The 14,036-nt window shown below is 43.6% G+C and overlaps 1 protein-coding gene across 3 annotated transcripts in view; it reads right to left on the bottom strand.

Annotated features, from left to right (window-relative positions):
* LOC141114149 (tRNA N(3)-cytidine methyltransferase METTL2-like) overlaps window positions 1–13,681 on the bottom strand; it is a 52,728-nt gene extending 39,047 nt beyond the window's left edge. For all 3 annotated transcript variants that reach the window (XR_012236878.1, XM_073607663.1, XM_073607662.1), the window contains exons 1-6: window positions 13,594–13,681; window positions 11,389–11,646; window positions 11,180–11,271; window positions 10,004–10,230; window positions 7,565–7,614; window positions 5,863–5,923 (exon numbers count right to left, since the gene is read on the bottom strand). Coding sequence is in view for 2 of the 3 variants with exons in the window: in XM_073607663.1 (XP_073463764.1) it covers window positions 5,863–5,923; window positions 7,565–7,614; window positions 10,004–10,230; window positions 11,180–11,271; window positions 11,389–11,633 (675 nt within the window). In the remaining variant the exon portion in view is untranslated. The remainder of the gene's footprint in view (window positions 1–5,862; window positions 5,924–7,564; window positions 7,615–10,003; window positions 10,231–11,179; window positions 11,272–11,388; window positions 11,647–13,593) is intronic.
* Between the last annotated feature and the right edge of the window lie 355 nt (window positions 13,682–14,036).

Genomic DNA, 14,036 nt, shown 5'->3' with positions numbered 1-14,036 from the left:
AATCTTTATGGAGGGATTGGAGGGTCTAAAAGACCTCCAATCCCTCCTTTGCACTTCAAAGTATTCAGATCGACAAAAACGGCGATTCTGAATACTGTATATTCAGCTGAGTAAACCGGAAGTGACGTTGTGACATCACTTCCATGTTTACATTCAGGAGAGTGGAACAAAGCCGTTTACGGCTTCGTTCTACTCTGTGGCTAGACGCCGGAAGTGCCGGATCGCAGATTGTGTCTTCTGGTGGGACGGGAGGCCCGGTCAGAGCGGTGGGGGGGGGGATGTCCCCTCCCACTCCTCCGGGATAACAATCGAGCGGCTTTTAGCCACATCGGTTGTTATCCCTGGAAAGCCGATCGCCCGCTCTAAAAATCGGTACCGGGATGATAATGTACATTCACATCAGTCCCTGCTCTCAAGGAGCTTACAATCCAAGGTCCCCAACTCACATTCATACATACACATACGAGGGCCAATTTAGATAGGAGCCATTAACCTACCAGCATGTCTTTGGAGTGCAAACTTGATGCAGCCAGTGACGTAGTTGGGATTCGAACCGACAAACCTAGTGCTGCTCAGCAAAAGTGCTAAATCACTAAGCCACTGTGCTGACATGCACTAATCACAATGTTATCTAGATGCTCTCTTTATACTAAAACTTTCCTATCCTTTTAGATGAATTTCAAGCACAGTTACCCTGACACATGCCCATCTGGCCTAGACCATTTGCTTTACCTTGCACTCAACACCATGTTGATCATCCACCAGACACAGCACATAGGCTCAGCATGGAAGAATACCTCAGAACACTCTGGAGCACACAGAACAGAAAGAAACATGGAAGTCCTCAGCCAAGAGTTACGGTATATTAAGAAACTCAGATACTAGAAAACACATAGAATGATATCTAACGGCAGAACCTAATTCCTACTTATACAGCCCATTCAGTGGTGTATTTTGGTTTTGTGCTGCCCTAGGCAAGACTAAGGATGGAAACTATGTTTCCATCCAACCACCCCATAGAAAAGAGCAAGCTGTGTCTGAGTCCGCATAGCAGACAGATCCCCCACTGAGCAGATCTGCTTTACTGAACCCGTGTGAAAGAGCTCTTACTTTGTTTTTGGTTTTACGCCTGGCAATCAGGGAGTTGGGGGGGGGGTGCTAAAGGAAGGTCGGAGGTGCAGAGGGAGATCTATGTGGACAAACCGATCCCTCTATGGATGCCCTGTAGCTCCCAAAGTTGGCGGGAGGGCAGAGGAGGGAAGCTGACAGCTGCAGGGCATCAGGTTTGCTGGTGTAAGTGCAGCGGGGAGAAGTGGCAGGAAGAGGGAGCCTGGGAGTGGCGCCGCCCCCTGAAAACTGCCACCCAGGGCAAATGCCTTGTTTGCCTCGCGGCAGGTGAGCCCCTGAGCCCATTACATGTGAACTTATTTCCACAAAATGTTTCAGAAGAAGTCAATCTGCCTTATGTTTGGTGTCGAGGTGCAAAGCCTTCAGGATTTTACAGTTCTCTCAAAGCATTCCTTTGTGAAAAACAAAAGAAGCGACCAGTCATAGCCCCTTCTCTTTATTAGATAGCTCATGGTTTCTCAACCAGGGTTCCATGGAACTCCAGGGTTCCTCCAGAGGGTTGCTGCCAGTTCCTTGAGCAAGGAGCAGTTTCTGGCTCTCAGATAAGTTCCCACCGACAACATCACTGATCTTTTTAGCTATCTGTATGGGGATAATTCTTCCTACTCACCATCACACTAAATGTATCATCAGTTGTAGATATAGTAACTTTTTAGTAGGGGTTCCCGGAGACCGGGAATTTATTTCAAGGGTTCATCCCTGTGTTGGAAAGGCTGAGATAGCTAATAACCTTCCCAAAATAAGCTAGTAGTAGTTATTTGCATTTAACTGGACTTATTCAGTAATGGATGAGTGGTGAAATGCCTTCAACAAGTGGCTTCCTTAGTTCTAATTAGTGTCGGGAACCTTCCCAGGTATCTATAGGCACATGGGTAATTTATACGTTTTAATTCAATCGCCATGGTATCATGAAAGGTGTCAAGGCTCATGTCCAAGAACATGACAGAAGGTGTGAAAATCTGTCATGACACATTTCTGCGGTGAGTGGGTCAGTCTGACAGTATGCAATGATGAATCACAATAAGAAAAAAAAAAAAAACAGCATCAAATTTACCAAGAAACCATACATTAGATACTGTACATATGCAGCTACACAATCTAATCCTGCAAATCACACTTTAAATTCCAATAGATGGATGTATCCGCATCAAAATGAAAGGCAAAGAAATCTGCATGAGCATTGCTGTGTACCTTACTGGCTGTTAATATCTGCTGACATCATGTCCTTTTTTCCTCACACATGCAGCATAACAAATACAAGGTGCGTCTAAAAAGTTTGGTGAATGGTCCGATATCTCAACAGCAACATGGGCCAGGTGCGTACGCATGCACATGGCTATCCAGGGACACGTCGAGGAGCGCCACCTATCGTGAAGTACACTTGTTCATTAGGGTAAACCCGCTGCGGGCAGTCTAACGTAGTCAGTGTGAGAGGTAGGGTCACAGTGCAATGGAGCAACGAGTGAACATCAAGTTCTGCAACAAATTGGAGAAAACGGAGACGCGTGAAATGTTGAGGCAAGTGTACGGGACAGAAGCCGTGAGCAGAAAATGTGTTTGACTGGTTCAAGCGCTTTCGCGACGGGAAGGAAATGATTGAGGATGAGCCACGTTTGGGACAGTTGTCGACAAGCAGAACCCCAGACATGATGGAGCGAGTGCGATTAATGCTGGCACGAGATCGGCAACTGATTCTACTATTGATGGCAGTAGCAAGGACACGGTGCGCACCGTCATCTGCAAAGATTTGGGTAAGCGGAAGATCTGTTCCCAGTTTGTGCTGCACAAGCTGGCAGACAAACAGAGAGCAAAACAGATCTCTGGAGATTTCATCACCATGTGTGACCAGGATCCATTCTTTCTGTGAACCATCGTCACAGGGGATGAGACCTGGTGCTACCAGTCCGATACGGAATCCAAGCGGAAATCGATGGAATGGTATTCACCGTCTTCCCTGCGACCCAAAAAAAGTCGCCTGCAAAAGTAGCCTGAAGAGCGTCATGAAAGATGCACATTTTGCAGACATGCAATCCAAGAATTTGTGACAGTGGTTCGATCGATTCCTAAAGAGACCTTTGTCGACAGTTTCCAGAAACTTTATGAACGTTGCCAAAAGTGTGTTGTGAAGGATGGCGATTATTTTGAAAGCCAATAAAGGTAATTTGCTTGTATCTTCTGTTTGTTTTCTGATACCATTCACCAAACTTTTTAGATACACCTTGTAAAATTCCCTCACCATTAATTGTTCACGTCACACATTTACATCTAAACTGACCATATAACATGATCCCAAGTATTCTCTGGAAACCCGAGAATACTTACTGATTATGTGGTCCCTATGGCCTCCAATACTCATAAGGCTGCATTCGCACCTGAGCATATAGCTTTCAGGCCTTTTTTAGGGCGTTTTTGCAGTGTTTTTGTACATGCGTTTTGAGGTAAAAAATTCACCAATGTAAAAAGCAGTAAAACGCCTATAATCTGCCTAAAAAGAAGCTTGTGTATTTTTTTGAGCTTCAGGCATTGTGCTTCAGGCAACAGAATGTTCAGATGTGAACAGAGGCCATTTAAATTAATTAATTGCACTCTTACCAGATCAGATGGACCAATTTAAAGAACAAATAGTCATACACACTTGTTACCCACATATGGGGTGAGAAAGATGGATCAGTCCAGCAGCACAAACGGAGTACTTCCCAGGTGGATGAATGTTGTATATGGAAATGAAATAAGTGAACACAATCTAAGTGCACACTTAAAAGTCATTTATTGAATAAAAAAGATAGCCAGCACAATGCACTAGAACTTGTACATAGAAAACATGCGGCCAAATATAGCATAAATCAGTGGTATTGCAACCGCAGGCAAGGTGCTGCTGGACTGATCCATCTTTCTCACCCCATATGTGGGTAACAAGTGTGTATGACCATTTGTTCATTCAAATGGTCCATCTGATCTGGTAAGAGTGCATAATATTGATGGTGGAGGACTTGTCACATCATTTGAAAACCCTCTATTATCACGTGGTGGACTTAACACTTTTCAATGTAAAAGTGTATGGACTTATTTTATTGCGCTGCACCTTTTTTACTTATTATATCAATTTTTCTAGGTGTTGTGGTTTGCCTTTTGGTGTTTAGCTTGCAATTGTCATTTTAGCCATCTGTTTTATTTGTGTGCGCTGATTGTTTCTGTTTTATATTTATTCTTTTACATATTTTTGGTAAACAAAAAAATAAATAAAAAAAATAAATCACAATAAGCGTATATTGATTGGTTTGCGGCAAAGCTATGGAGTCTACAAAATAGGGGATAGTTTTATGGCATTTTTATTATTAATGATGGCGGCGATCTGTGATTTTTATCATGACTGCGACATTATGGTGGACACATCGGACACTTTTGACACTATTTTGGGACCATTGTCATTTATACAGCGATCAGTGCTATAAAAATGCACTGATTACTGTGTAAATGACACTGGCAGGGAAGGGGTTAACCACTAGGGGGGCGATGAAGGGGTTAAGTGTGTCCTAGGGAGTGATTCTAACTGTGGGAGGGATGGGGTACCTAGGACATGACAGCGATCACTGCTCCCGATCACAGGGAGCAGTGGATCTCTGTCATGACACAAGGCAGAACGGGGAAATGCCTTGTTTACATAGGCATCTCCCTGTTCTACCTCTCCACACCGCAATCGCGGGCCGCCAGGGAGCATCGAGTTCCCGGGACCCGGGGCCACGCTCCCGCGGCGTGCGCCCGAAAGGCAGCAAATTTAAAGGGAGGTACCTGTACACCCATTTGCCTGCCTGTGCCATTCTACAAACTGTGTGCGGTGGTCGGCAAGCAGTTAAATTAACATACAGTACCATTCCCCAATAAGGACACATTTCAAAATAAACCGGATAGAGGCTCTTGCCCTTCCCCACACCAAAATGGAAAAACAGTTTTGGCTGGATTTGAGCTTTAAGCTGCTGGATAGTATAGCTAATGCTCCAAGGTATAAAGTCGTTTGGTGAAGTTTTTTTGCAAATAAAAATTCTAATTCCATGGCATTTTTCCCACTGACCATTTTAAAAAGTTTATTTCTGTCCAGGTAAAACAATGGGGGAGATTTACAAAAACTGCAGCACACAGAATGTAGTGCAGCTCTGCATAGCAACCAATCAGCTTCCAGGTTTTATTGTCAAAGCTTAAAGCGTTTGTTACCCCAACACATCATATTCCTGATATGTGCCTGCTGTACCATGTACTTGTATGAGAAAGTATCCTGTTCTATTTGTATTGCTTCCTTTGTTTGAAATCCCTGGTGTTCCTGCTAGTCCCCTTGCTTTCCTATTAAAAACTGACCATGCCAAGTAGGAAAGCACACTGTGGTCAGTTCTCTAGCTATACTGGGAACTCAGCCTGCTCTCCTCTCCTCCAATGATCAGACTTGTTCTGACAACCCCCGCTGCACAGCCATTTACTGGGAAGCTCAGTGTACCGCTGCTTCTCCTTCTCCCAGCTCTTATGCAGCTGAGAACAGAGGGTATGTGATCACTTATAAGAAAGGGAAAAAACATCTATACACAAAAATTTTGTCTTTCATTTCAGTTTTAAACTGAATGGGTTGTTGTGATCTTTTACAATCACTTTATTTCAACAAGCTGAAGTTAGAGGCCGATTGGTTACTATGCACAGCTGCTCCAATTCTAGTTAACCTCCCCAATGTGTTTACTGCCATCCACCTACCTTCACAAGTTCCACAGCATTGCTAGAGAAATCACAGCAGTATACAAACAGGCCAGGGTCACTGAAGAAAGAGAAAAAAGCATCAGAAATAAAAGGTGTCCATCTGCTCCCTGACCACTAGCTGTGAAACTCAGCTGTCCCTGGCAGTTCTGGTCCCCACAAATGGTTCCTGATCACATGACCACTATTTCAGCAATGACATAGTGATCACATGTAAGCTAAAGGCTTCATTCACTAAAAAAAAAAAAAAAAAAATCAGGATGCACTGCAGCTTCTAAATGGCAGTGAGCCTCTGTTTCATATTGTAATTATTTAATGCAATTATAGTATAAAAAGTCATAAATGGATTTTTTTTTTTTTTTTTTTTTTTTAGTTTTGCCTACTAAAAAAAAAAAAGTTTCTATGAAAAGAATGTACCAATTAAAATCCTTATATGTTATTAACCACATGCCACCCAAGCCAATTCTGGTATTTCTCTCCTACATGTAAAAATCATCATTTGTTTACTAGAAAATTACTATATATTTTAGCAGAGATCCTAGGGAATAAAATGGCGGTTGTTGCAATTTTTTATGTCACACAAAAATTGCGCAGCAATTTTTTAAATGTGTTTTTTCTTTTTTATAAAGCACGGTTATTGTTAAAAAAAAAAATGTACCACAATTTTTTTGTATAATGTGAAAGAAGATGCCGAGTAAATAGATACCACATGTCACACTTTAAAATTGCGCACACTCGTGGAATGGCTCAAACTTTGGTACTTAAAAATCTCTATAGGCTACGCTTTAAAAATGTTTACAGGTTACCAGTTACAGAGGAGGTCTTGGGCCAGAATTATTAGTCTCACTCTAATGTTTGTGGCAATACCTCACATGTGTGGTTTGAACGCCGTTTACATATGCGGGCGTGACCTACGTATGCGTTTGCTTTTGCGTGCGAGCACGAGGGGATGGGGGCACTTTCAATTTTTTTTTCATGCTTACCCTTTAATTTATTTATTTTTGATCACTTTTATTCCTATTACAAGGAATGTAAACATCACTTGGAATAGGAGATGACAGGTTCTCTTTATGGAGAGATATGGGGTCTATATATATATATATATATATATATATATATATATATATATATATATATATATATATATATATATATATATATATATATATATATATCAGGCTTTCCAGCTAAAAAAAAAAAACAGCAGTATGTATATCTGCCGGAGCCTGTCATGACGTCGCTTCTGGCCTCCGAGGGTCAAAGAGCCAGACCAGCTCTATGGCAAACCATCACCGCCGGCAGATTCATTCTCCGACTCCCCAATCGCACGGGCGAGCCCACAGGAGCACCGGAGGGCAGCGGAAGGGGGGGGGATGGGATGTCCCCTCTCGCTGCCTGTAAAAGCAATCAAGTGGCTAAACAGCCGCTATAATGGCTTTTACATTGCAGGGAATCGCCTGCTGAAAAAAACAGATATCTGGTTGATGGCTGTAGCTGCAGGCATCGTCCAGATATCTCCACTTCAAGTCAACAACGACATATGACGTCAACCCGAGGGAAGTGTTTAAAATAAATTGTACAATTATTTAGGTAGGCAGAATTCGTCACAAATATTAAATCTTCTAAAATCGGCTTGGGCATCTAGGCTTTAATGATGTCTGGCCACAAAATATTTAATGAATGCTACATACAATTTACTTACTTATTTGTCTGCAATATTGGGAAGACAGTGTTCCCGACACCACATCCCACCTATGATTGAAAAAGAAAAAAAGAGCGGGTTACATATCATAGAGAGATAGGAAGGCTGAGGGAAAAGGACACCTTGATCCGCAAATAACATTTCGTTACACCAAACTGATCAGATGATCACGTCAGAACCTGAGCCAGTGCAATCAACAAGAACTGAGACTGAGTAATCAGGTGATCTGTGTTGCATGAACAATTCATATTATATATGTCTGACAGTGAAGGACATTGCAACTTAGCCGTGTAGGTGGTTTGTAAAATGGATAATGCTTACTACATTTTTAAAAGATCACTTGTATACAAACGACAAGCATTAAAGTAAACCCATCTTGAGTGCAAGAAAGGGGGCGACATTGTTGACATCCTTTTGAAAATGCTAACTGACTGGCTGTTATTTAGACCAATGTCTTTCGTACTTTCTGTGTCACTGAGCTAGAAGTTGCATCAGCAGTCCCTATCTATATGCCTCTTTTGGGTTTGCAACTTTTTGAAATATTGAAGCAAAAGTGTCAGCATGTCAGAAGAGAGCTCAGTAATGGCAGCCTCCAGGTATCTCTCCCTAATGATGGTATCCCCGAAGAACTTGCCTGGTTGGTGGACATTAAAGCTGGAGAGTGCTGCAAGTCACATATAGGATATTTATGAACCTATTACAGGTATTTATGTAGTACCAATATTTTATGCAGTGCTTTGCATATTGTACATTCATATCAATAAATGCCCTCAAGGAGCTTACAATCTAAAGCAGTGTTTCTCAACTCCAGTCCTCAAGGTGCCCCAACAGGTCGTGTTTTCAGGCTTTCCATTATTTTGCACAGGTGATTTGATCAGTTTCACTGCCTTAGTAATAAAATTAGCACAGCTGTTTCATCTGAGGGAAATCCTGAAAAAACATAACATGACCCGTTGGGGCGCCTTGAGGACTAGAGCTGAGAAACACTGATCTAAAGTCCCCCTCTCACATGCATACATACCAAGGGCAATTTAGACAAGAAACAATTAACTTAGCAACAGGTCTTTGGAGTGCGGGAGGAAGCCAGAGTACCCGGAGAAAACCAACGCAAGCGGGAGAACATGCAAACTCCATGCAGATAGTTGCAATTTGAACCAAGGACTCTAGGCCTGCAAGGCAGGAATGCCAACTACTAAGACACTGTATTGCCCCATTGGACTGCAGTCTTTGGAACTAAGAAGGACATGACAAGTGGTTAATGCCAAAGCGCCCAAAAATATTAAAGCTGAAAAAAGGCAGATGTAAAAGACATGAATTCATGCAGTTCTTTATTCATTAAAGCGGAACTTCAGTTGTTTTTTCAACTTCCCATCTAATAAATCTTCTGCCCTTGTTGTTTTAACTTTGGATAGTAAAACATTTTTTTTCTGCTAGTAAATACCTTCTACAGCCCACTTCCTGTTTCTTGTCTGGTAAAAAGCCTAGGCTTATGACATCATGCCCAGCTCTCTCTCTAACTCTTGTGAGAGTTTGTCAAGAAGGGAGAGGGGGAAGGGGGGAGTCATAAGAGGGCCAATGAGAGCTGCAAAGCTGGAGGCATGCCTCTGTGTAAATCCAGGAAGTGATCAGGCAGCAGCTTTAGCTGCCCACAGTTAAAATTGATGCAGTCAGACTCAGTGGAGGGAGATTTCTGCAGCATTTTTGGAAAGTACAGAATCACAGTATATATAAAATAATATGCAAAGTGGTTGGAGGGAAGCTTCAGAATGGGAAAGATGTTTTTATTGCAAATTATGTGAGAAGACTGCAGTTCCTCTCTAATATATCATTATATGCATGTACTGCATGCAAATGTCCTGATAAGAAATGAGCGGACAGGCGGAGAGAGAGAGAGAAGCGAGGGAGCAGGGGGATGATTTCATCAGTCTGCTGCTGCTCCTTCACTGTTCAATCAGCAGGCTGGATAGTGGACACCACTGTATTCCTTACTGCAGAATAGAAAGTGGTGTTATTTGCCATGCTGGGCTATGTGTCAAAGCTTTGTAAATCTCAAGAACGAATGGGCAGCAGTTCAAATTCTTTGAACAGTAAAAAAAAAAGCTTTATTTTGATGCATTTCATCTATGGATTTAGAGCTTTGTCTGTAGTTCAGTTGCTACATTGTAAAGGAACGTCCTTAGAACAAGAAACAGCTCACCAAAAACCAGAAGGCTTGTTATCCTTATGAATGAGAAGGTAACTGGAGCAAAAGTGGTCAAAATTCTGGCAAAAGTCCAAAACTTTACCTTTATTTCAATGACATAAAATCAACCAATATAAATTGTGTGTGTGGGAAATAAAAATTTTCATTGGATATTGCCAGAGTACTGTCCACTTTTCCTAACACAAAAAAACCCCAAGTCATCTGCAAGAGGCAGTCCATAAGTTTCTACACTTTACCTCCAAGATACGATAAGAAGCAGAGGATCCTGGGTAGTCACTGTCTACATCCAATCTTTCTTGCTCAGGGTCCTTTCTTTGACATTCAGCAGAATCTAGGGGACTCCTACCACTGGGGGACAACTCAGGGAACTCTGTGAACAGCCACTGTCTGTCTTTGAAGAATCGGTTTTCATGGATGGTGTAAAAGCCATCCCAGAAGTTGCTAGCTTTATTTTCATACTCTTCTGTGGGAAGAGAGAAAAATGACACAATGGCAAACTATACATTGACCTTCATTTTATTTACCGCCTGAGCCCACTGATCAATGGCAAGGCCCAGGAGAGACAAGAGGGTGCTGTCAGGCTAGACCTTTAGGCCTCGTTCACACCATGTGCAGAGACTTGTGTTTTTCTGCACCTGTCTCTGCAAGGGCACAAAGAAAACAATTGTTTTCTATGGGCCCTGTTCATAACACTACACTGGTATCCTGTGTGTATTTTCTCCATTCAGAAATATGCAACATGTAAAAGTCTGGACACCAACACTGTACCCCAACTCATTCACCCAAAAAAAACCCAAAAAAACAAAAAAAAAAAAAAAAAAAAAAAAAAAAAAAAAAAAAACACACAGTGTTTGACAATTCCTTCATGAAAATTTTTAGGGGGCCCCCAAATCCTGCCCCCACCATGTGAATGAGAAGGGGTACATTGTACCCCTACTCATTCGGTAAAAAAAGTGTCAAAAGAAATAAAAAGACACAGTTTGACAATTCCTTTATTAAGAAGGTTTTAAAAAATGTCCCCCCAAATTAGATCCCATATCAATCACGCCGCCCGCCGCACCAGAAAAAAAAAATAAAATAAAAAACACCTCCGGCCCCGACAAAGGTTCCAGCTGACTGACTGCTCCACTATCTGACAGTTCTTAAACAGCCAAGGGAGGAGTCACTCAGTGATGTCACAGGGTGGCCCACCCCCTTGTGACGTCACCGGCCAGGAGCATGTTGGGTGGTGATGTCCACAAGGGGTCGGGCCAGAGGTTTTTTTTTTTTTTTCGGGTCTGGTGGTGCGGCTGGCGTCATGATTGATGTGGGATTTACTTCAGGGGGACATTTTTTTTTCATCTATCGCCAGCTTTAGATGTTTCCTACTCTAGTTCTGCTATCTCAGAAGCCACCATGTCACTGCCACTTACCTTGCTGCTCTAGTGATACAGGTTGACAACTGTTTTCAAGAACTTTCTTTCTAGCTGCAGCTTCCTGCTCCTCAGACCACTGTACATTGTCCCTGAATATACATATAAAATAAGCCGTCAGTTTTCCAAATTTAACAGTTCAGCTTTAAGAAACCTCCTTCATTTATCTTATAGACTTCATATTATACCCCCTATATCCCACTTCTCACCATGCATTGTGCTGGAAGACCTGACTTGGATCCTTCAGGAGGCGATTCCCAAACTGAGGCCTCTTCTCCTCCGTACCAGGACTAGATGCCATTGATGTCTCGGAAATAGTGAACCCTCTAGAGAAGATCCAATCAGCAGCAGAGAAAGTACATGGCCAATGGGGAATAAACCGATTAACTGTGAAAGTACGTCTCAGCAGGACAGGGAAGAGCCTGGAACCTCCATGCTTGACCAAGGTGAGCATGTAAATAAAGGAGCTATTGGGACACAAGATCAGTGCATAATCAAGACCAATACAATTCCCAATGATGGTTACTTTGACAACAAACACAAAAACCCATCTTCAGTCTATGATCTGTCTCCTGAGCAGTCTCATGTGATGTGTCTCCAGTCTATGACCTTCTCCTGAGCAGTCTCATGTGATGTGTCTCCAGTCTATGACCTTCTCCTGAGCAGTCTCATGTTAGGTGTCTCCAGTCTATGACCTTCTCCTGAGCAGTCTCATGTTGGGTGATCGTAGTCTACGAGTATCTCCTGAGCAGTCTCCTGTTATGTCTCTCCAGTCTATGAACGTCTCCTGGTATGCGTCTCCAGTAAGGATGAGCTCCGGCGTGTTCGCACAGCCCACGTGTAGAGCCCGCCAGGAAGTCGGCACTGTGCTGTGCTGATCACAGGCAGTGAGACATTTACCGATGCACGGCTGCAGAGATCGGGAAATGCCTCACCGCCTGTGATTAGCGCAGTGCTGACTTCCTGGCGGGCTCTGCACGTGGGCTGTGCGAACACGCCGGAGCTCATCCTTAGTCTCCAGTCTATAACTGTCTCCTAAAATAAGGTCCCAGCCTTCAAAAAGTTCTCTATCAGGTTTCCAGTCTCTTGTCACATGCCCATAGCCTTTGACTGCTTTCTGTAGCATTTCATTCACTGAATAAAGAGACATAAGTGGCCAAAGTTGAGGTCCTCTATATCAAATACACTATATTAACATAAGTATTGGGACGTCTGCCTTTCCACGCACATAAAGTTTAATGGCATCCCAGTCTTAGTCATTAGGGTTCAGTATTGACTTGGCCCACCTTTTGGAGCTATAACAGCTTCAACTCTTCTGGGAAAGCTGTCCACAAGGTTTAGGAGTGTGTCTATGGGAATGTTTGACCATTCTTCCAGAAGTGCATTTGTGAGGTCAGGCACTGATGTGGATGAGAAGGCCTGGCCCGCAGTCTCCGCTCTAATTCATCCCAAAGATGTTCTATCGGGTTGAGGTCAGGACTCTGTGCAGGCCAGTCAAGTTCCTCCACCCAGACTCACTCATCCATGTCTTTTATAAACCTTGCTTTGTGCACTGGTCCAAATCATTTGGTGGAGGGGGGATTATGGTGTGGGGGTTGTTTTTCAGGGGTTGGGTTGGCCCCTTAGTTCCAGTGAAGAGAACTCTTAAGATATCAGCATACCAAGACATTTTGGACAAATTTATGCTTCCAAACTTTGTGGGAACAGTTTGGGGATGGCCCCTTCCTGTTCCAACATGACTGCACACCAGTGCACAAAGCAAGGTCCATAAAGATATGGATGAGCGAGTTTGGGGTGGAGGAACTTAACTGGCCTGCACAGAGTCCTGACCTAAACTTGATAGAACACCTTTGGGATGAATTAGAGCGGTGACTGCAAGCCAGGCCTTCTCATCCAACATCAGTGCCTGTCCTTACAAATGCGCTTCTGGAAGAACGGTCAAATATTCCCATAGACACACTCCTAAACCTTGAGGACAGCCTTCCCAGAAGAGTTAAAGCTGTTATAGCTGCAAAGGGTGGGCCAACTCAGTATTCAACCCTACGGACTAAGACTGAGATGCCATTAAAGTTCATGTGTGTAAAGGCAGGTGTCCCAATACTTTTGGTAATCCAGTGATGTCACCCACCACTAGAACAGTCACATTAGGTGACAATAACATGAATATTCTGCTCAGCCAACTGCAGAAGACTATACCTGGAGCCATGTATGGTATGGGTACACCTTGACATCACCCACACCTCCCTCTGACCAGGATCCCTGTGATCAGAGAGAAGTCCCATATAATGTGATGTCCCCACTGAGCAGACAGGCTGCCTACCAATGAATGAGGGTCTCTCCTGTATTGTACAGGGTGGAGATCTATCAATCAATAGAGATGGAGGGGGGAGAATATAACACAGAATACATCTGACCTGCACTCATCCACTTCTCCCAGCAGCTCCCACCGTACATGAGGACATGAGACTTCCACTGTACAGGAAGAGGAGGAGGCCGGGGGGCGGTGCTGAGGGGGCGGGGACTACCGGGGGAAAAGCTGATTGAAACGCTCAGCTTAGGGGAGGGAGGACAGGGCGGGGAGACAAAGATGATTGACAGCGCGTAGCTGAGAGGCGGAGAGACGCACATGATTGACCGCTCTCAACGGAGGGGGAGGGATAGTGGGCGGGGAGGAAAAGATGATTGAAGGCGCCACGCTGAGGGGAGGGGAGTGAGCGGAGAGACTCGGATGATTGAGCGCTCTCAGCAAAGGGGAGGGGTAGTGGGCGGAGCGACAAATATGATTGACAGCTGCCTCCTGCGGTGAGTGGGCGGGGGAGACACAGATGATTGACAGTTCTCTTCTTAGGCGAGTAGG

The sequence above is a fragment of the Aquarana catesbeiana genome, linkage group LG12, assembly GCF_042186555.1.
Source record: "Aquarana catesbeiana isolate 2022-GZ linkage group LG12, ASM4218655v1, whole genome shotgun sequence".
Lineage (NCBI taxonomy): Eukaryota > Metazoa > Chordata > Amphibia > Anura > Ranidae > Aquarana > Aquarana catesbeiana.
This window is presented reverse-complemented; position numbering and strand designations above follow the sequence as displayed.